Below are 23,607 nucleotides of genomic sequence, written 5' to 3'. Positions count from 1 at the left end.
AACTTCCCCCATTTCCTCCAGTATCTCAACAGTTAAATATGGGCGCTGTTTGCTTTTTCTTTACTTACAACAACTGCAAGGTTGAGGCATGTGAAGGTATCGTTTTCTGTCCCAACAGACATATCAGGTTCAAAACGAGCAACATTAGGCAACATGTAGGATATTGTGCCATCAGCGTTTTCCGTGATATTTTCTTTGGGTAAATATCTCACTCTTGAAATACAAAATGAAAACAGAATATTTTTTACATTTGATATTTAATGTTTGATTAGCATGACAACCCATAAACATACCTGACTGAAGTTTTCTGAAATACTCATGCATATGTTTGTAGAAGAATGCTGAACATTTTTTAGCTGCTGAAAGCATTCTAAACTTTTCATGTGAATATATGTAAAAATTCCATTTTCTTTACAATAATTTCAATCATGGACCATATATATTTTTATATTTTATTTTAAATTAGTTTTCACTTGTCACATTTTATCTAAGCTTTGTCATGGTTTCTCGTATGTAGAAGATAACTCAGAATAGTTAATAAACATTCTAAATTTGGATCTGATAGACCCATGTTGCAACAAAACAGATTGTAAGTTAAATCTGTAATGGGAATCCCTTTGATAACTTTTCGTATGTATGTCAAGATTTATAAGAAGTCTTTCAGCTCCACTGAGATTCTCATAAACCTCTCAAGGATGCTGTCAGCACAACACTAACGTACACATTTCTGACCTGCTGCAGTTCTAGTTCTAGCTCAGCTTTTCAAGGTCCCATCCTCTTGCTGACCCTTCTGTGGGGGCAGCACCCAGGAAGTATAATGTGCCTTAGTCTGTACTTTGGTTCCAGCACCACCTGAGAAGGGATCAGATCTTCCAGCCTGGGCTTGGGGGGAAGTAAAGGTTCTGAGGGCAATTTCCTCATGGTCCACTCATAGCCAGTACAGGTGGACCTTACCCTTAAGGCAGCTGAATCTTTGCTTCTCAAGATTGGTTTGTGTGCTTATGATTTTAATTAATAGCTCAATGTGTAGAGCATCTACCTGAAAGATGGGAGGTTTTTTGTTGTGGTTTTGTTTGGTTGGGGTTTTTTTCATAATTCATGTTACTTCTAATTGAAAACAAAATGCCTACAGCAAAGTTTCCCAACAGAATTTAGGGGACAGCTGCATTTTCAAAACCAGTTGTTCTACATTGCAACAAATAATAAATATATAAAGGTAGGTTGAGAAAGCTTGAGAGAGAGAGACTCAGTGTTATAATAATTCAGGTAGACCCAACACCCCTGGTGAGAATGACTGCAGCAGTGAGAAGAGGTCTAATCATCATTTCTTATACAGTCTCAACCAGGCTTTGGGAAGAGATTTGTTCCTGAGAAAAAGGGCACTAACACAAGAATAAAACATTGCGGTTTGGTGAGAATTCACCTTCTGCAGTGTTTCTTAACTGGATAGCTTCCAAATTCCTGTGTAACCCTTTCCTACACCTTCCCAAGTACTCTACAAAGAAACAAACTCTGTTTCCAATGCGAAAGAAAAAATATTTTAGGCATATTTAGGCACTTCAGATGTAAATAATGAAGTGGAAAAAACATCTTGAGAATATAATATGCATTTTCAAAGATATTAAGAAAAAAAGTCTCAGTTTTGGAAAGCAGTTTCAGAACAAGGGTGCCAGTGGTAACTGGAAATTAGACTTAATGACTTCATTAGGGCTAGCATCAACTAGCCCTACATCAGCTTCACATTTAAAACTAAGCAAACTATTAAAAGCTTCCCTGAAAGGGGCTGCATCCAAGCTCTAGCCAGTCCATTCAGCAAAAGGAATTATTTTCAAAGGAAAAATTGAAAAAGGAAAATCTATAGAGTAAAAATATGTCTTAACGAAGCAAAGAAAAATCATGTTATTACAACAAATATCAATTATACATGGATGATAAAATAATCTCTTTGTTGTAGGGCACCTAGCCTATTTTCTTCAATAAAAAAATGTTTGCAAAAACTGAACAGCAACAAATGACACAAGCCTCTGTGTTGTGGCAAACACCTTGTCAATGAGCAATCATCTTACACAAGAGTGAACATCTTAAACTACATACCTATTACTACATGTGTTTTCCCCATGTGAGACTTAATACAGGAAGTGGTAGTGATTGCTGTGTGTAACTGCAACTTAGGCATTTTTGTAAAGCTCAACTAAAATACTATGCTGGAATTTAAAAAGAAAATTTTATCTCAGCAAAACTTGCTCTGACTTTATCAAAACTTCTTCTATGACATATAACGTATTCAGGGGTCTTTGCTTACCTGTATGTGTAAGGTCCTTTTTGTTCAAGTTTTGGACGTGCTCCTTCATCTAATACTTCTGAAGGATTTAGCACATGGAAAATCCAAAATTGCCTGTAAATTGAACTTCCTGGCACAACCCAGTTGGCATAAGCAATGGTACCATTTGTAATGACAGCTTCCTAAAAGGGCAAAAATCAAAGCTAAAATTAACCACAAAAAATGACTTATGAGCTGTATTTACTTTCAAGAAGATTCCCAAACAGAAAAAAAACCTACAACTATTTTATCATTAATATGAGGCATACAGCATACGTTCATCCCAAGTCTGAAGGCAGCCTGACATTCCTGCTCAATAACAACAAAAGTGAATCCCTCTAAAAAAAAAGATTACATAATTGATACTACAGACAGTGGCAAAATCGTCCTACTTCTGTGGCCAGGCAATGCCTTAGATCCCACATACTTGCAAAATCCACTGATTATTTGTAAAAAGAAATTTTTTGAATGACTGAATGATACCGAGTAGCTTTTAGAATACATAAACTACTATCTGCAGATATCCCAGGGAAGGAAACAAGAGTTATATCTGAACGTAGCTCAGGCACTAAGTATTTGTACACCCAGAGAAAGCACATGGTTTTCTCTCAAGACTGGTTTTTGTCAGAAAACTCTCATCTCCAGAACTGAGATTTTTTAAGAAATCTCTCTTGTTTTAATAACATTTCGTAAGGTAAGTTTCCCATGTCTGAGGAATGAGGACAATATATGGCTGTAAGGACAAGACAGGATGTAAGGAACCACCCTAGAGCAACCAACAGCTTTATGTCTTTGACACTCATCTATAACATGGTAAAAGTCTATTCAGTCCTTGGGAATGTACAGTGAGAAGAAGAGTTTGAAGGTAAGGCTCCTGTATTGCCAGGAGAATGCCTGCTTTGCCTGGTCCACATCAGGCCTCTTTCTGTATGATTTTCCCAAAGCTCTGTGATAATGCAGTTTTTCCTTTTGGTAGCAAAAATTTGGAAAAATATTTTCAACAAAAAGAAAAATCTAGGCTGAGTGGCTCCAACATTTAAAACACTTTTTTTATTAAAGTTGTGTGTTAATAATTAGTTAATTTTCACAGCTGCTGGAGTCCCAGGGAACAGAAGGCTGGGATCCCTCAAGAGAACAAGAAAAGATATTTTAAATTAGTAGTTGCTAGATTTTCATTCTACCTCAATTTTATGCCTTTAGAGTTTGCTTAGCAACCACCATAGGAAAAAAAAAAAAACAAAAAAAAAAAAAACAACAAACCTGCTATAATTTACATACATTTGTGTGAGAGAGGAAGGAAGCCTTGCCAAAAATGTTATCAGTTTGAAGTCTTGTACTCAGACCCAAGAGCTAAAAATCTCTTCAGCAGGCTCCAGCACAAATATGATCCTGTGTGGGACAGAACATCTCCTTGGTAAAGAGAAAAGTTTACATGATTTGGAAATCATCTTTTCAGTTTCCACACAGAATTACTCAAATGATCTGGGAGAAACAGACTGATATAAAAAAAAAGTACAATTCAGTCTGCTCAGAGCCAGTCTGCTCAGCAGGCTCCTGGGATGGAGGCAGATGCCAGGATTTGTCCTCCTGCTTCTGTGTAACTGGGGTAGGGAAATGGTTAAGGATTCCTGGCAACTACATGGTGAATAGGACAATCTTAATCTGCCTGGAAGACTACAACACGCAGGCACAGGGGCTGAACAGGGAAGTTTCAACCATGTAACAACAGGATTTAAAGTCGTGTTACTTCTCAAGAGATATTTTCTCTTATGTCCTTTCCTTATATCCCTCTGCTAGGGGTTACAAGATGATACACTAACTCCTCTGCCACAACAGCACTTGCCCAGAGGGCCTTAGCCATGGAACCTCTCATCCCATCCTGGGCAAGCACGTAAATAGTCCCCAACTTGCCTCCAGATTTAGACATTTCAGGTACTTTCAAAAAACATATATTCTGCACTTGAGATTCTGTGTTGACTTGGAAGAATATAAGGAATATGCTTCCTTACAGCTTTCTCTATGCAAATGATCTTAGTTTTTCCAAAGGGTGGATCATCTCTCTGCTATTGAAGGGAAAGCTAAGTGTGTGCAGGACTTTATACCAGCTTTTTAATGTAACCAGGAGAACATTCTTCTAAGCTGACAATGCAGGCTGTGTGAGGAGCCTTTTCATTTACTTTTTGTACTGCCCCTTACCACATTTTACTGCTTATCAATCTAGAACAACTTTGCTGTCCACCTAAATAGGAGGGGTGGTTCTTTATTTTTCATGCAAGAATAACTGCTATGGCAATAACTGCTATACCCTTAGGAAATGCCAACATTCAACAGAGAAAAATTGCTTTGGACATTGCATAAAGAAGTCCCTCTGGGACATGAGCACATGGGACAGGCAGGTCACAACACATTACTGTGTGGGTTTGCAGCCCACCATCTACTCTGTGCCAATAACACTGTGAACACTCTTGAAGGGTGGTTCAGGGGGGCAGCTGATCCAGCCTGACATTGCTGCAGCTAGAGGGGCAATCCAGGTCCCACAGCACCTGAGCCATATCCCTTCTCCTTCCTTTGGGCCATCAGTCATTCCTTCATTCCTCAGAGAGCACTTTCTGGCTGCTGGACTGGAGCAAGGTTATTTCCTTTTTTTTTTTTTTTTTAATTGGGTTACCTTTTTGCCAGTGAGCTACTTGACTTGGTGGTGTGAGCAGCGAGCAGGAGGAAGGATCAGATGAGAACCAGAGCTAAAACAAGGGAAGCAGCAGAACAAAAGAGGGAGGGGGAGGAAGGGAGCAAGACTATTATCTTTGGTGGCATTCAGCCATCATTGTTAGTACCCACAAAGGAGGTGTATAAAATTCTGCTGCACACACAGAGACTGCAAATGATGGGTTAAAGTGGAAGAAAATTTAGAGCTCTGTCTTTATTTGTGTCTTCATTTAATAAAAATAATATACTCACACCAGCAAGCCCTTGAGTTTTGGCTGTCTGATCACTGGTGAGCGCAGCCTCTCTATGCTGGCCGCTTGTATATTTCGCTAATGACACTGCCATGTTTTGTGATACTACAAAAGGTAGGGTAATTTGGGAAACTACTAATTTGAAACTGGTAATACGTTGGGGGGTATGAAGGCATGAACTCCACTCATGCTTAATCAACATACTTTATTGTACAGAATTCTAATTAGGAAAAGACGAAGGGCAACTAAGCCCAGAGAGAGTAAGCCAGAGCCTGAGTCAGAATCTTAGCCCCGTATCGTGAATTTCCTACAGATCTATAGACAGCCAATAACTACTGAATGATTAATAGTTTTGTTTGCTACATACTTAAAAATACCCTGTTCCAACATGATATTCTTAACTAAACCATTACCATAGGCTGCACCTGGCACATCACAACACTCTTGAGAAGCCAAACTCCCCCAAGAATTCCCAGGCTGTGCATCTCTATCTTATGTGGCTGCATCTGTTCTCATGGTGTTCTCCCACAATAATATGAAACACCTCTCACCTCCCTAGTAAATCTACAGCAGCTCTAGCATCTTATGCAATAGTTAACTGTTAGCAAAAGTAACTATCCAATATGTAATTGCTACACAACCAAGTTATCTCATGACCTAACTCTGCCAGATTGAGAAAAATCAATGGGAACTTTAATCCTTTTTGTTTCTGACACAATTTTTCCCCCAGTTGTGGTGTGTCAACTGGCACTACATAAATTCAAGAAATGCTGAGCAGTCAGCAATATGAACTTGCTTGGGTTTTGTTGCTTAACATTCACCTACATTCAGCCATCATGACTGCTGATGAAGAAATATGAAATGTAAGACAAAGTTGCTGTCTTAACAAAGGGTCTGGTCAGAGGGACAATGCCATTTTCTGGGAACTGAGAGATGCCATGAGTACTTTAGGCTGTAACGAAATTGTTATTAGTTTATGTACTGTAAGTGTTGAGCTGCACATATAAGCTGGAGAAAACACACAGTTCTGTAAAACCAAGTTACATTCCAGGAAAACAATTATTCTGCTTTCATTTTTTTAACTGAAGTATCAATAGCTCTTTATTACTTTGTAAGTGATGATTATTAGCTTATTATTAGCTTTTTATACAGACTTTGTTGGATCAAAATGTAGTAATTTCTGAGTCCCTGACGATAAAACATTAAGGAAGCCAATCAAGGTTATCATTTATAATGCTGGAATACATGATTAAATCACTTATGTTCTGCTGACAGACAGCAGTTTCTTTAGGTTCATTACTTTAGATAAAGAAGTGGCATATCAATAACTCAAACACAGTTTTAAATCAGAAGTGTTTCCTATGCCTCCAGCAGCTAAGGAGATACAATCTGTCCCATCACAGATAACAGATATGTAGAAGACAGATGGCTAAACATAATAGCTAAAATCGACAGTTATATTTTTAAAAATAGCAGAGTTGTCTTGAGGACTACAACAAGAAAGCTGCTCTGAGCAATTATCTGGCAAATAAAACATGACTCTGTGTTAGCAATTAATCATCAATTTAATGTGTTAAATAGCATTGTGTTGCTTTTGATAACCTCCTGAGCTCACAAGCTCAGGTATGAAGCCAAGGTCTGAGAGAAATAGTGATAAAGATTTTTTTAGCAAATGAGAAAGGAAATGGGTTTGAGTGGTTAGACCTAGCTGGAAATTTTTTTTTTTTATCTGACAGCTGAAAAGAAAAAGTTTTATCATAAGTTAAATGCTGAGAAATTTTACCAAAGTAAACATTTTAAGGGAGTGAAAAGCAAAAAGCAGTAACTGAGCCATTTCAAAATATCTCCTTTCAACAATACCAGATTCAAGCTTTCTGATTGGTTGTTCTGAATTCACTTTTCTTTTTGATTTTTTTATGTTAGGTATGATTATAGGCATGAAATAGACATCATAATGTGCAACTGAAACACATATCAAAAGGTACATTTTGATAGCCTCAACCAAAATATATTTTTAAAAGAACTCGGAACCTTTCATATTTCAATCCTAATTGAACAACAGTTTTCCAGACTTCTAAAGCCTTCATGGAAAGGCACCTCCACCCTCTGGGTAGACTTAGTGCTTAAGAAAACTAGGAATTTTGCCCTTTGGTATTGAAGTCAAATGAAACCTTTATAGGAGTGAAGGCTCCATTCCCTGAATAGTATCAGAGCTGAACTAGCACAGCCCTAATCTCTTTGGATGGATTGCTGCCAAGATGCTGATGGTGCTGTCATTTTGAGTGTGCACTTCATGTGACAGGTTGGTCCTTAAAAAGGTAAAGAAAATCTATGTAATGTTGACAGTCTTTAAGCTGGACACAGGTGTAGGAACAACTTATCCCAAACAGATCTGAGACACAGGTAAAGCAGTCTGGGGTTAGAGCAGGTAGCAATGTGTCTTGTGTTGAAGCACAGATGATAGTTTATAAACTGGAACAGGTTTAGACAGTTCATAAACTGGAACACATGAAGAGGTGCTACCTTGGTGTTACTTATTAATGGAGTTTGTTTGGGTTGTCCACCCATGGACTGCTCATGGGGAGATAACAGTACTTGCCTCCTAAGAGACAACAGCCTATACCCTGAGTGTCTCTGCCAAATTTTTAAGGGAAACTGGGATTGTCCACACTCTAATGGGGTCCTTTCTCTTTGCTGCAACAGCAGTATGCAGCCTTCAGGAAAACATGACCTGCAGTGTTTACTCAGGCTCATCTCTCAATGACTGTCATAAAGAAGAAATGATGCTGGTAGGGTTTAGTAAGCTGTAAACGTGTGCTTAGGGGAAGAGCACTCAAGCTCCTGCTGGTAGCAAGAACAAGAACAGAAAGAACTATTGATTGCATTGATTTTTGAAATTAAATTGACCCTGGGAGATGCTCAGAAGCTCATCTGGACTCACTTGAGTGTAGATTTGTGATACTGTGATTTGACTAGCAGGTCAAATTTTGTGGCCAGCAGGTTGAGGGTGGTGATTCTCCCCTTCTACTCTGTTCTCCTGTGACCCCACCTGGAGTATTGTGTCCAGTTCTGGAGTTCCTATTACAAGAAAGACATGGATGTGCTGGACCATGTCCAGAAAAGGGACATGAGAATGATCAGAGGGCTGGAGCACCTCTCCTATGAACACAGACTGAGGGAGTTGGGGTTATTCAGTCTGGAGAGGAGAAGCCTCCAAGGAGACCTTATTGTAGCCTTCCAGTATCTGAAGGGAGCCTACAAGAAAGCTGGTGAGGGACTTTTTAGGATGTCAGGTAGTGACAGGACTAGGAGGAATGGATTCAAACTAGAGGAGGGTAGATTTAGGTTAGATTTTAGGAAGAAGTTCTTCACCATGAGGGTGTGAAATACTGGAACAGGTTGCCCAGAGAGGTGGTGGAAGCCCCATCCCTGGAAGTTTTTAAGGCCAGGCTGGACAGGGCTCCGATCAACCTGATCTAGTGGGAGGTGTCCCTGCCCATGGCAGGGGGCTTGGAACTAGATGATCTTGGCTCTTTCCAACACTGAAAATTCTATGATTCTATGATTCTAAATCTTGATAACAAGTTAATTTGTGGTGATTTGTTTTGCTATAGCATGAAGTTTCCTAAAACTACTCATTTAGGAGGAAAAAAAATATTTAATATTTGTTTCTCTAATCCAGCAATAACCTTTCCTCCGAAAATTCACTTTTCTATAAATATACTGTGTTGCTGTCAGCTTGTGCAAAGAATTAAGATTGACTCAGGCAGTGAAAAAGCTAGGGATCTTTTTTCAAGCTTTGAACTGTGTAGAATTTAAGGCATGATTTTGCTTATCATATATATATATATATATAGCGTGTCAATATATATTTTGCATGTATATTGTAATAACTGAAACAGTTTTTCACTTTTATTAAAAATGTCATTTTGACATTTGTTTTCATCCAGTGGGTGGAAACCTCAGTTTAGGCTTTGCCTCATCTGAGTCCAAATGGAAACACAAATGCTTACAGGCCATTGATGAGAGAACATCTCACTTAATACTTTTTTTCCTGTCCTAGAAATTCTTGAGAAATTCAAAATAAGATTGTCATTGAAACTGATCCATATCTACTAGGTATTTCCTAAAAAAATCTAAATTTCCAAAAGTAAAATATTTCAGAAAAAAAAATGTGTTTTCAGTATGCTCTGTTTTGTTTGCAGGCCACTCTAAATTTTTCTTAAGTATGCACTTTCTGCAGTGGTCTTTATACCAACACAAGCAAATAGAACTAGATTCAACCCCCTCTTGTGCATCTGCTGAACTGATGCCATATTTCAGCTATTAAACTTCAGGTGATCTTTTCTGAAAAGGAATTGTCTTATGGTCTCATGGTCAGCATGATAAAAAGGAATAAAAATAATCCAATATGACTTGTGCTTAGGAAAAAATGTATGTTTACTTAAATAAAGCCTCTACGAACTTATTTTTTGATGTTTTATATGACTATATGTATCAAACAAGCTACCTTGAAATAGGTACAGGCATATAGAACATGATCACAATGTAGAAAATTACGAAGAGGTTGAGGAAAAAATTACTCTAATACTTTACCACTAAGAACCCATTCAGGTCTAATTTCATATACAGACATTTGCAAACCATGCTGCATAACTAGTTCATTATTGCAATTACACAGATGAACACATATTACTAATATTTATAATTTGTTTTCAAAATACCTAATGGCATAAGACAACATTCTGAATTAACTCAAAGTAAATATTTAATGTAAGGAGACACACATTTTTAAAACCAGGTACTTTCTAGACAAACTACCATTTTCTCAATATGTCAATCAATTAAACTTATATGCAATAACATGACTTTTTGGTGAAATGTTGCAAGGTGAATGAGACTTTTTCTAGGGAGAATTAATTTTTTATTCCCTATAAATTTGAAAAAATCATTAGAAATAAAATAAGAATTGGAAAATTCTTCTATACCTAGGTTTTCACTGAGCTTGCTGAAAAAATTAAAATACTATGTAGAAGCCACTTTTTATAATAAAAATAGTTATGGCAGAATCAGAAATGAGGGAGGGCCTCAAAAAACAATTTAACATTTTCTGACAGTTCATATATCCATCTCTACAACTAACTTCAGTAGCTGTTGAGTTCAAGGCAGTTTTCCAGAAGGGTCTTTGATTAATTCCAAGATCTCCACAGTCTCCAGCACTACAGCAAATCATTAGGAGGCCTGGCCAACAGTCAAAGATCTTAAGGCTTTTAGATTTTTAACTCTAGGAGATACCACCTTGTGTGCAGTGACTCCAGGGAGACTCCATTATGGGCACCTCAGTGCTTCCATGATCTTTCACTCCAGATTACCCCATTATTTAGACCCTCGGTTATACACCCTTTTGACCAAAGATTTAAAAAATTAAGAGAAAACTAGATTTTAAGGAAATGAAATAATCTAAAACAACTGAAAAAAAATTGTGTTTGGCAAGTCTACAACTCCCTACTTCACTTATTCTTTCCATTCCTTTGGTCAAGGAAATGTATATGATCCCATCCTGCATTCTTATGGAGCACATGGTCACAGAAGGTGAGCTGAATGCATGTAAACATAGGATTAGATTCTGCATCAGAAATTTGTTAGATTGTTTGCATTTTGCAAATCCTAGAGTGTGGAGGGAGTATGAAAATAAGAAAAAAATGCAGAAAAATAAGTATAGGTATCATCAAGCGAAAAAAACTAGAAGCAGAAATAATAAAACTTTAAAAAGCTTGTTTATAAATTAGGTTATGCAAAACACATCTTGAAAAAATATTTTAGCTTTTTATGTGAATCATGAAGGACAGCAGGCAGAAAACATGGCAATATAATTAATATATTAAAAGAATATTACTGTGGCTTCTATTCCAAGGGAAGTTTGGATTGCAAATACTACAAAAAATAGGCTTAATAAAGAAAAAAAGAGAAAGAAAAAAGAAGAAACAGAACACAAGATTTTGAAATAATGTCTATTCAATAACCACAAAACATATAGATTTAAAACAATCTCAAAAACACATACCTTTTTTATTGCTCTGCCTATCAGGTAATCTCCAATTGGTATCAGAGCTCCCCCAAAGATAGCCAGAATAGCACTGATCACAGCCCCAGTGATGAGCCCACAGTTTCTGTTACAGCCCATCCCTCTCCTTTTTCAGGGTCCAGGCAGACAATGTAAAAATATCCTTGCTGTAAGGCTTGACAGGTCTTTTCTCACTTCTTAGTCCCAATAGACTCACGGATCTTCCTGGGAGAAGCTGCTAATACAAGGAGAAAGTGAACAAAAATCACATTCCAAAGATCAAAGTACAAAGTGCATGAGCTGAAGCAGGTAGGAAGATAACATGTCAAAAAACAGCCAGCAGGGACAACCAATGAAAAAAAAAAAAAAAAAAAAAAAAAAAATTGCATGTACTTTTGGCAAGCAAGTCACTTGTTGGATATCATTATCTTTCTTCCAAATCTCTGAAGACCAATAAGTTCTTTCAGTACTTTTTTTTTTTTTTTTTTTTTTGTTCTGTTGAATTCAAGCAAAATAACATCATTACTATTCAGCTGACACTTTTCCTCAGGCAAGCACCTTCCTTAAAATCCCACTGTGCCAAAGGAGAAAACTATAGTCCTCTGTTTTTCACAGGGCCTGAAATGCCTGTGACTCCCACTTCAGGCAAAAGCAGGAGTTCACACCACTGGTGTGGGCTGCCCAGGCTGTTTCTGCAGTTCTAAAGCAGGTATTAGCTGCAGAGTTAATTACACATTCAAGGCCAAACACAGAGAGCAAAGGAAAACAGAAAGATGGAGTGGAAGAACAATTCAACCTGAATTTCCAGATTAGCCATGAGGATTAAAGGCATAAAAAAAATTCACGGATTTCTAAGTAGTAAAGCAGGTTTAGGAATACCATGTATTTTTGTAAATGCACTTATGAAGTCCTTTTTTAAAAAAAATACACATACAACATGCACTGACATATGAAGTATCACGGTCAGCAGGCTAATGATGTGCACTTCCCTGTCCTACCAAACTCACAATCATACCATGTCCATAACCTGATACCAGACTCCTCCTTTTATCTACACTGGAAACTCACCTTTTGCCTGCTCTCATGTTAGCAACTTATGTCTCCCTTGCCATTAACAATTACTATTTCTGTGCATTTGGGCTCATTTGGTATTTTACTCATTTCTCCTTGAATAAGTGGAGGCAGAATGACCAAAAGGCTACTTGCAATCTCAGAAAAATGGCTTTCCTATCAAAGTCAGGTACTCCATCTACCTACCATTCCTTGTGGTACCCTCATCAAGACTTTACTTTTTGGTTGTTTTGCCTGCATATGCACGGGACCAAGAAAGAAACATTATTTTGCTAAAGTTTTTGACTTTCATTGGGACTGTAAGGATACTCTGCACAGATGTAAACCTCTTTTTTCTGCTGGAGGATGTACACTGCATTTGCACCACAGGTTTTCTTCATTGCTTTCCTTTCTAGTACCTCTGTTCCTCTCTGACTGTACAGAAACCCCTCAAAGGGGCAAAATTAAGAGAAAAAAATTCCCCTAAGTTTTTATGAAACTTGTTGCAATTTTCACAAAGATAACTGAAAGATGACTGAAATACAAAAGCACCAAGATATTAAAGTCTATTTGATATAGCCTAATGTGGCTAACCACAAACTTCAAAACAAACTCAGATTGGGAATTCATTAGACTTGAAGAACTTTCAAGTGGAAGTCATTAGGACCAATTCTCATATCTTTGTAGGCATGTTCAGATCAGGATCTTTAGTCTGGCAAAAGCGATTTGTAACACAACTGTGCTACTTATGGGGTAAGTGCTGTGGGGATTTAAAAAATCTGATCACTTTTACACAGTGCAGCAAACCTTAGGAGAAATAGATATCCTATTAAGTCAAAATCTGAAAAGTACATATTTCAAATTGATTTTTCCACAATAATGTAAATTCTAACTTTTATTTTTATTATTTATTTTTTTGATTGGGGAAATAAGTCATCTTAATATTTAAAACAGAAATCACCCCTTCCACAAGTGTTTAAGGAAAGCTGTTAGAAACCATTAAAAATCATTTTCTTGATTTACATATTGGAGCTTTTCAAATTCAACAGAAACACACCTTCCACCAAAATACATTTCCATCTAAGCTTCTACAACCTATTCCAATGGATTTTGTTTGTGTTAGGCAAACCAGGTATCCCATGAGCAGTAGCACTAAACAGCTAGAAAGTAACTGGCTGCTAATAAATAGAGAGTATTCCAAGATTTTGCAAATTGTAAAATATTCACCTTTTCCCCACCAAACACAATGCAATAACAGTCTAGACATATCTCAATTTCTGCAATTCAAATTATCCATTACACAACTGCAATGAAGAGCATTCACAACATAATACTCAGTTTCACATAGAAGTCAGGAAGCTATTCTCATCTAATACAAATGAATGTAAAATATTAAAAGCATTAATAAAGTACTAATTAGGTATTAATAGAAATATTAAGTAGAACATTCCAAGAAGAATGCAGTTGTGTCTGAGAATTCATGCTCAAGCTAACATAATTTACCTTAAGCAGAATAGAAAGTACCATTAAAAATAAGATATTGTCTATGAGACTATAGTACTATTTAAATATAGAATTGACTACAGGAGTAACAACAATACTGTTATTACAGTAATAACTGTTTCTAGAATGCTGGATATATACTTTTCAATATTGTTCCAGTTGACCCTAGTAGAATATTGAACATGGAAATGGTCCATTCAAATCTTTGCAAAGACAGTTTATAAGCAACATAATAGGAGGAAAGATGCAAAACATCATTAAACATTTTTCCCCACTTAACTTACACCTCTGTACTCATCAGTTTAAAAATCCTGAAATTATTAAATGATGCATTTGCAGAGAGAAGAGTTTATTCCTGAGCTTTTTTTCAATCCTTGACACATTTTGAATTTATAGTTTTGAGCTTTTTATCTGCAAAAGTAAATGCTACAAAAATTACTTTAAAAAGGTGGATTTCTAATATATTCATGTGGCTCCAGAACTGTAGTTTCAATAATAAAGGTTTCACAGAGTAAAACTGGGAAATCCAGCAATACCGAACATAAAATACATAATAATCAAGCATTTCATTAATACATGTAAAATTGCACTGTTTCTTGAAAGCAGCTTTGAAAAAACCTGCCATTTTATTTTCCTTTACAATTAATTCTTTTCAAGAGTTTCCCTCCAACTGATTTTAAAAGTATTTCTGAGGAAATCCCTCTGATTTTAAAAGCTGTATGAGATGACTCACCTTGAATAAGGGCAACTGACTTTTCAGCTGAACATACAAGTACTTAACACATGACTTGCATCAAGTTACAAGAAGACAAGCAGCTAAATCTCCCCACCCAGCACATAGCCTCTTAACTCTGAGGGAGTGTTTATATATTCCAAGTGACGTCAGGTCCCTGTTTATCTTTTTTTCCAAAAGAAAAAGTTGTATTGGTGCTTTGGGGGGGGGGGGTGTTATTTTTACAGTCTGACTAAAAGCCACTACCTACATCTCGTGGTAATATACTTAGCAGCTGCAATCTGTCAAATTTTGATCCAAGTAAGTCAAAGGTCAAGGAGACAAAAGGGTAAATTACTTATTTGTCTGGTGGTCACTACTCTAGCATACATTTGCTTTAAAACTGCTCATATTAGCAAGTTATGACTAATAAGTTCCTGACAGCTTGTTTAAATACAGTGTATTCAAATATTCTTTACTGCATAGCATGCTCTGCTGCTTAAATATAGCCTGACTACTGCAGTAACTCCCCGTCAGAATAAAGGCTAAATACCTTTGCAGTTTAATCATCATGATAGAGTATTTTTAAGTAATAACATTCAGGAAATGTCAGAATGTTTTTAAAGGGTTTTGGGTTTTTTTTTTCATAGGTTGAATTACAGCATTTCCTCATAAAGTGGTAAGACTCTTCCTCTTTTATAGCAAGTTCAATGAACTTTATCACAGAAGCTTCTTCGTCATAATGCATTTAAAATCAGTCACCCCAGCAAAGTGTCTACTAACAACTAGTGATAATCTGTTTGGCAAAATTTTGCACAATTAATTCACCCCAGGTGAATTAAATTATTGGATATTTTAAAAGATTCTTATGGCAGCAGCAAGAGGAAGTTATTTATATTTGTCTTAATTATAAGAGAGAAAATATTCCTCAGGATTGATTCTTAGGGCCAGGCTTTTAGGTTATAGCACAGAATAGTTTGTCATTCATATTTTCAGAATTTGCTATTTGCTTTGGCTGATTGTTCTGACTGTTCTGTTTTTGCTTTCACCCTATTTGAAAGCTCAACTTTTGTGGAGGAAGTTCCTTTTTTCTCATTTACTTCTTCTCAGCAAATCTAAGGTGGACAACAGTTTTTTATCTTGGCAGTGAAGACCAGAGTGAAAGTGAGACCAGATCCTTTGAAAGCAACTTGTTGCCTAAGTCTCACTGCCAGGCAAAGTTATTGACCCTGTATCTCCAGTTTCACACCCTCAAAAAGTGGAGTAAATTTGTTTTCCTGTATTCTCTAAATAAAGGGTGGAGTTTCACTGCTGAAAGAACCAGTCTTCCACATCATGGTTCACAGGCACTACTTTTCTGATTATAATTATTTCTATTGGACATCTTTAAGGATGCTATCCTGCTGATGCTTTCCAGGATGCCCACATAAATGTTCCTGCATTCCTGTGGGGATTCTCTGATGTGCAGTACAGGACAGCATGATTTTATATTCCTGCATTTCCGCAGTCACGATACTCACAGTCTTTCTTCCCATGCTTATTATGAAACTGTTAGAAATGAATGGTAAGATAAATCCCTTGTCAGATGTGGAGAAATTATCAGATGTTAGCTGATATTAGCAAGAAAATAAGAAAACCCCAGGAAATTCCTGTCAATACTTTTGCACCCTCCAAATTTCTCAGAGGATGCTAACTTTTAAAAAACTGGACAAACCAACCTTCTAGCTCTTAGGTAAATGCCAAGTCCTGGGGCAGAAGATGAAGATAGTGTTCCTAGCATTCAAAACATGGTTTTCTCGAATCTTTTGAAGACCTTTTCTATTTGAAATAAAGATGTGAGGAACAGGATTTTGCCTGGATTTGTTATCTGGCTTATTCTATTAGCACCATCTTACGTGGCTTCTACAGTCCCTACCCATTATCCACCTGCCAGTCGCTCTCTGGCTTCTCCATAGTTATTAGGTCCCATTAGAAGGTTTGTATCTTGCTCAGTAGTGAAAGATTTAAAGCATTAAAAACAACCCAAACCAAACCACAACACAAAAATGAGAACATGTGGCTCAAGTCCCCAAATAAGCTCTTCCTGACTCCCCATACTCATGTTTACTCAGGTGCACTTAGCTCTACTGAGAAGAACAATGAATCATCTACAGAAGAAAATGTGCAATTTGTAACCAGCTGGATGAGATTTCTGTCTATGTGTATTGGAGATTCTAGAAGGTTTTCCTTTATTGGAAATGAAATTATGCATCCAGAAAAGGTAGTTTGATTTCCTATACAAATAAAAGCCTTCAGTGTATCACATCATCACTTTCTGTGTAAAGAACAGCACAAGCTATTTCCCCAGATTGACTTCCACAATTTAGTTTACTTCTACTGCACAAGAGCCACCCCTGGAGTGAACATGGCCAATCTCCACGTGCTGCTGTCCTGGTTTGGGCCAGGATAAGGGTGATTTTCTGTCTTGTACTTTTGCTTTTAGCTAAATCTCTTGTAAGTTGTTGCACTTGCTGAAATTAACAGCAAGTTTCTCAGAGAGTGTGTGTTTCTAGGACTGATAACACTCAATGAGTGTTAGAGACTGGTGTGCAGAGCCAAGGACACTGCTCAGCTCTGAGGAAAACATAAAGAGGTCCCACCTGCATCCCTCCTTTGGGGAGGAACAGACAAGATAGATGCCAGAATTGACCAAACAGAGTATTCCATCCCATATACGTCATCCTCAGTATAAATTTGAGGGATCACGAGGGCCAAGCCATTGATTTCCTGCTTCCAGCTTCTGGCTGCCTGCCCTTCCTGCCTTTCCTGCTTCCCTTCCTTCACCCGGCATCCTGGAAGGATCCCGTCCATTCGTCTGCCTGTGGTCCTGATCCGTGCCAGCCCATATCTGTGTGTTCCTGCCTCCAGTTCCCGACTGCTGCCGACTCCAGGAGTCCAGCCTGGACTTTCCCAGGGCTGCCCTGCAGCCTCGGTGGTGACGTGAGAGCTACTGGGGGAAAGGGGGGAGGAACGTGGTATCCATTTTCTTGTATATTTGTATATATTTAGTAATTTTTTCCTATTTATCATTACTGTTTCATTAAAGTTGTGTAGTTTAGTTTCCAACCCATAAGTCTCTCTCCCTTATTCTCTCTCCTTTCTTATCAGGGAGGAGAGAGAGATTAATAGAGAGTGTCTGTTACTCGGTTTAGTTGCCGGGCCAGTGTTAAACTGTGACAGCTGCCTACGAAGAACTTGACTATGTATCAACCCAATTATAAAAATATTAATATAGACCTAACATTTTTTTCTACATTACATGTTCACTCTTTGTCTCAGTTACTCTCACTGTGACTGCTACATTTTACCACCTCATTTTCTGAAAGCCACGAGATAGAGCAGAGGCATTTTGCAGGGGTAGTCACCTGACTTTAAAAGAAGGAAGTATCAAGTATCAAGTATATTTCAGTTGTATCAGTTTTGCTTTTAATATCTTACCTTTTGGGGCCTAGAATGATAGAGAGACATAGTTTCATAGCAATGACTCTTTTTTCATTTTTTTAAAGTTAATTACAAATATTTTTTACAACTAACTTTATCCAGGTAGAAAGTAGCCATTTAGCCCAAGGAACATGAATCAGTTTCCTCTCAGTGGTTAAAGCGCATCCACAGACTCATCCCATCTATCTTAAGTGTTTATCTGAGGCAAGGATGTCTCATAGCCTTTGGAGGTACAGATACTCTCCTTTAACTGCAGAGGATCTAAGAAAGTCACTTCAATTAAACATCTAACTTTTAGAAGGTTAATGTTAGAACAAATCTGCTCAAACTCCCCAGAAAGGTCTTCCAATTTTTCTCCCTTGTCATAGTACCATAGTACCATGTCAACAACACTAGGACAGCTACACAAGCTTCTGGTAAGTGCAAACACATTGTGAAGCAAGAAGAAAACACAATGAGAAAACTTCAAAATATTTACCACCTGACATTATTGGAAAGTTTGGCCAAAGACTGCATATGTGTCATGGCAATTACTTGCCTACCTCACATCACAGACTTTTACTGCACTGTTTGTCTTCTACATTTTCCAGTGGGTGCTCTGAGACATACTCAAACCATTCATTTCAAGCAGTCCTCAGCCCCATTTAAAAAGATCCTCCCAAACATGCATTAGTAACTGATTTCTCATCACAAGAGCTTAAAAGTCTCATTCCAAACTGCTGTGTTGCTCCTTCATCAGGCACTAAAGACTCCCAGTTGTAGCTTTCCCAGCTCTGTGAAGTGTTAGGATCTAAGGTTCTGTCCCTTGTGATACTCAGTGTGCTTCGATGATACAGAAAACCTCCTAAAATACCATTGGGTCAAGCCAACTTGGCAGCAGTACAGTGGAAACAGCATGATACATTTGGCTCCTGTCAGTGATGAGTTACTCTGTCAAACTCTAACTAGGTTCTTTAAGGGCAAAATGGGTGATGGAAGACCCAGCAGCTGCTTTGGTTCACTTTTTTTTCCCCAGATCATTTATGATCTGATTCTGATCCCTTTTTTTACTGACTGTGGCATGCATAAGTTTATTCCCTTCTCAGTGCTCAAAATATTTTTTTACAATTTATTTCCAAGCAATTTTAGCTAGGGAATCAGGTGGAAAAAGTCCAAGGGAGGCAGGGACAGAGCAGACTTTGATTCTTCCAATGCTGTGGATTCATGTGAGAGTCACTCAGAATGTAGATACGAAGGAACTTCATGGAACTGAAACCAACACATAAACTGTAATATAATAACTCAGGCTTCTGGGTGAGTCTGAAGCAGCAAAGAGGTATAAAAATCTGTTACCTAAAGAGCTGGGTCAGTCTATTAATGCTAAAGATGTTTCTCACTGAAACCTAAGCAGGGAACAGAGAGGAGGCTCCAATGGCAGGGGAAAAAATATTTGGTAGCAAACATCTTTTGAAAGGCACGAGAAATTTATTAAATCCTGCCCCTACTTGGATATATTCCACTTCTTACAAAATGCTTCTCCTTGGCTCAGAAGTCAGAGAATAATTCAAAACTCCTTCACTGGTGCAATACCTGGTTGAGAAATATTCACCACAGTGAATCACTCGAGACAATGGCAGAGTCTTTGAAGGATGACTGCACAGTCCTTCTGTTCGCTTTTGCCTTCCAGCTATACCATAATTTAGCTGTGTAATAAAGAACAACACGCGTAGAGGGAATTTTTCAAGTTAATGAAGAGGTAAGTTTGTGGTCAACGTTTTGGTGACTTCTCAAGTGCTGAAGACCTGACAAATAACTGACACCCTTTTCTTCCAGTTCACATATTCCAGACCTGGAGACTTGTCCTTGGTCTGAGCAACATTATGATCTTCCCCAAGACCTCAGTTCAACCTCAAATACAAGGTATTAAAGTCAAACCATGAGCTGACAGAAAAAAAATACATGCTCTTCATCAGGCAGCCCAAGAAGAAAGAATTATTTAACCAGCCTTATGTCCTGGAAAAACTCCCCAGCCTCACTTTCAGACTCAGAATTACTGGCTGGGGATGTAGGCCTCTGCCAGCAAAACTTATGTTGTCAAGTAAAAGAAAGAGTGATATAGAAAAGCAAGGGAAGAATTAATACAGGCCAAACCCTTTGTTGATTAAACTTTCTCTCTTGGTGTGTGTGTGTGGGGGGAACCTCAGCAACAAGAGCAGTGGCACCATGGAACCAATGGAAACACTTTCAGAAAAGAATTTCCTTTCCAGCTGGCAGTGGAGGTACAGACCCTGGGAGTCTTGTCTACCAGTCAAGGTGAGGAAGAAATAAAGTTCAAGATAATGTGTGCCTGTGGAGCTTTTCACCTTTTATAGCCTTCCTCTATGGATCTGATGAGCTAGGCTTTTATTTAAACTACCTTATTAAACAAAAATTTTATTATACAAATTTTCTTATACCAAAGGATGCTTTTTCTCTTCTTTATTCAAAGTGTTAATGTGCAATAAAAAAAAATTATTTTTAATTTTTTTTCATATTTTTGAGAAGAGATTTCATTACTACAATGAAAGGATAAAATATAGATCACACACCAAAAAAAAAAACAAACCAAAAAAACCCACAAAAACCCACAAAACAAAACAAACCCAAAACCAACCAAACAAACAAAAAATTAAGTCACCCTTGCCACAAAAGATACCTTGGCAGCAGCTGAAGATCTAAAGAGTTTAGGAAACTTTGTGAAGTATTATTGCATATTAAGATAAATTGACAACTATGAAGAACAGAGAAGTAGAAAAAGTACTAGCAGTGATTTCTGTGCACTAGCAGTGGGTAAATAGGCAACTAAAAAAATACCCTGAACTTCTCCAATCATGTAATTTGATGATGCTACTATGTTACAAAAATATGTGTATAACTTTCAACTATATAAAAAGTATTTCCCAAGTATAATAATTTAATTGAAAAAAACCCTACATTTCTGGTAATTTTTCTGGTTTTGCCAGTTCTACAACTGCTTCTGAAGCCCCACTTGTGGAAAAAAAAACCCCAAAATTAGACAGCTACAGACTCTGCCTTTTTTATGAAATGGAGATTTTTTACATGTTAAAAAACCCCAAACAAACAATGAAACAAAACCCAAAAAAAAAGAACACTGAGCTAATATCACAGTTATTATTTCATTTGTCAATCAGACCACTAAAATAATACAGGTTACCAGTAATTATATTGCTACATCCTATACAGGACTTCATAACTACATATGATAGTACATAGTAGTAATTATGTGATTATATGACTATAATATATTTATTGAGTCTATATCAGGACTTCCATATCAAAATTAATTTAATATATCTTACAGCAGAATCTTTACTTACTATGAATAAGAGATTTAAATCTACACAGAAATGCACATAGATGTTTTTTCCAATAAGTAACATTACTACAGTATTTCAAGATGTGCATTTCCAACACACTTATAAAACATATGCATATTATGGCTGGCCATTCACTTGATATCTCTCTGCATTCAGATTTTTTTTAATAATAAAGGTTCATCTAGTAGACTTTTATATGTAAGATAATTATTCATAGACAAGTTATTATATAAACTTTTTAGTTACGTATTTAAAATAATATATTCCTTTTTAATTACAATGTACAATTAAGTAGCAATATAATAAATATTATAATGATATTAATATGCAAGTGGAGTAATTTGACTATCAGTATATATTTACTTTTTCTAAATTTTAGTGAACAGGCTCTTTTTAGTGTTACAGCAGTCAGGAAATCAAAGTTGAATGGCATCTGTCTGTTTTTTTTTTTAACAATTCAAACACAGAAGAGCATTTTGGTAGTGGCAGGATGCAGTAGTATTCTCAGAAGAAACAAAACCAATGTCCACCTGTGTGCTGAGAAGCTGCATTTATTCTGGGAGTGACATACCTGGGTAGAGGGAGAGCTGCTCTCACTACTCGTGCCTCAAGGAACTGGAGAACTGCAGAGGAGCCTGCTGAGTTAGCTCCTTACTCACAGAAAAATCAAGTTGCTGTAGCAACCCTGTAGTAACCCTGTTGCCCAGTGCCCTGTGAGTCAGTTGATCTTTCAGCAGCCACAGAGAAGTGGAAAGTTGCACAGACCTTTTAAACTCCTTTGTAGCTAAGCTGTCTCCAGTGATAAAGAATTATAAGACTTCTGACAGCAAATATCAGCAATGAGAAGCCTGTCTGCCAAGGCCTTTCGTAAGATAAAAGCTGTCCTGGAGGGTTAACAGGATCCTGAGGTCAGTATGACAGGAGCTTTTAAAGCTACATCCCACACACTGTAACTCAGGAGGCATCCCATGGCATCAGCCTCTTTGCCTGGATTCCTATGAAGTTTCTCCTTCTCTACAGTTAGGCAGAAAATGAAGTAACGAGAGAAAGGAAGAAAAAAAGTATACTCCTGGCATTTCCATTACTCTGGATATTTTATGACCTATCCTCTTATATAAATGCTGCAGTTCTACCTTTGGTCTTCTTGGAGTCCTGTTGATAGCTTCCCATGTGGCTTTTGGAGCTGCAGCCTCCAGCTTGCTGCCAGACTTTCCCTCTGTCTTCCTTCCTACATGTGCTTCCTTTTACTCCTGTTTCCTTCCCCAGGAATCTCCTCCCTCCTCCAGTTCTCTATATTACTCTCCCACCTTCTAAACTATCAACACAGCAGTCACACCTCCATCAAATATCTCCTCTGGTTTATTTCCTCCCACACTTAATTATCCTCTAGTTCTTTATCCCAGATTCATAATTTACAGCTTTACATCAATTCTGTTCTCATCCTCTGCCATTAACATTTATATTTCCCAAAACCTCTCATAATACTTTTTTCTTTCTTGCCCTACTTCCCTTCCTCTCCCCCTGTCTGAAGTCCTGGTATATAACCTTCTTGCACTATCAGTTAATCAAAAAGCTGATTGAAACTGAAAGACAGATTTACCACTGCTTTTAGATCAATCTTTCCTGGAAAGGTTAATTATCATTTATAATTTAATTTCGATACATTAATCCTGTAATGTCTTGTTGTGTGTTTCCCTTCCTAAAGCCTCAGAGCAGTAAAGTCCACAGTACTCCTGATCATTATCTTGTCCCTTCCCAGCTGTCATCCAGCACTCTTTTTGAAGTTCTCCCACTCCTCAGAAAATGAATATTGAACAGCTTCACCCATAGAGAAAGAAGCAAATGTGCAAGGTAAGGGAAAGTAAATCTCATCCTCGACTTACCTACACCAGAACTGTGCAAGGTGAGGCTGGGAACAACTCAGAGCTCTCTGAATGCAGGATCAAGCCATTTCAGTGGTGAAACAGGCATACTGGACCACCACCATCTGTGCCATGCCTTTCCTTCTACCTCACAGCAGCTAAAAAGGAAATGGGATGTATCCTTCACCTCTCTTATGCTCTGAGAACTCAGGGCACTCGTCAGTGTTTCACATTTAAAAACAATCCTTAAAATTACATAGGATGAAGATTACAGAATTGTAAACATGCCATCACAACATGAAA

General features: G+C 37.5%; 1 protein-coding gene across 3 annotated transcripts in view; it reads right to left on the bottom strand.

Moving 5' to 3' along the window:
• Positions 1-22,035, bottom strand: part of CD36 (CD36 molecule (CD36 blood group)) — a 34,356-nt gene extending 12,321 nt beyond the window's left edge. The window contains exons 1-4 of one of the 3 annotated variants that reach the window (XM_071734041.1): positions 22,014-22,035; positions 11,342-11,576; positions 2,303-2,463; positions 69-213 (exon numbers count right to left, since the gene is read on the bottom strand). In XM_071734041.1, the coding sequence (XP_071590142.1) occupies positions 69-213; positions 2,303-2,463; positions 11,342-11,461 (426 nt within the window). In that variant the 5' untranslated portion in view covers positions 11,462-11,576; positions 22,014-22,035. Of the gene's footprint in view, positions 1-68; positions 214-2,302; positions 2,464-11,341; positions 11,580-14,627; positions 14,886-22,013 lie in introns of those variants that run through there. The other 2 variants (XM_071734039.1, XM_071734040.1) reach the window with 2 other exon arrangements.
• Between the last annotated feature and the right edge of the window lie 1,572 nt (positions 22,036-23,607).

The sequence above is a fragment of the Heliangelus exortis genome, chromosome 1 (assembly GCF_036169615.1).
Source record: "Heliangelus exortis chromosome 1, bHelExo1.hap1, whole genome shotgun sequence".
Lineage (NCBI taxonomy): Eukaryota > Metazoa > Chordata > Aves > Apodiformes > Trochilidae > Heliangelus > Heliangelus exortis.
The sequence above is the reverse complement of the archived record's forward strand: the minus strand, read 5'-3'. Positions and strand labels throughout refer to the sequence as shown.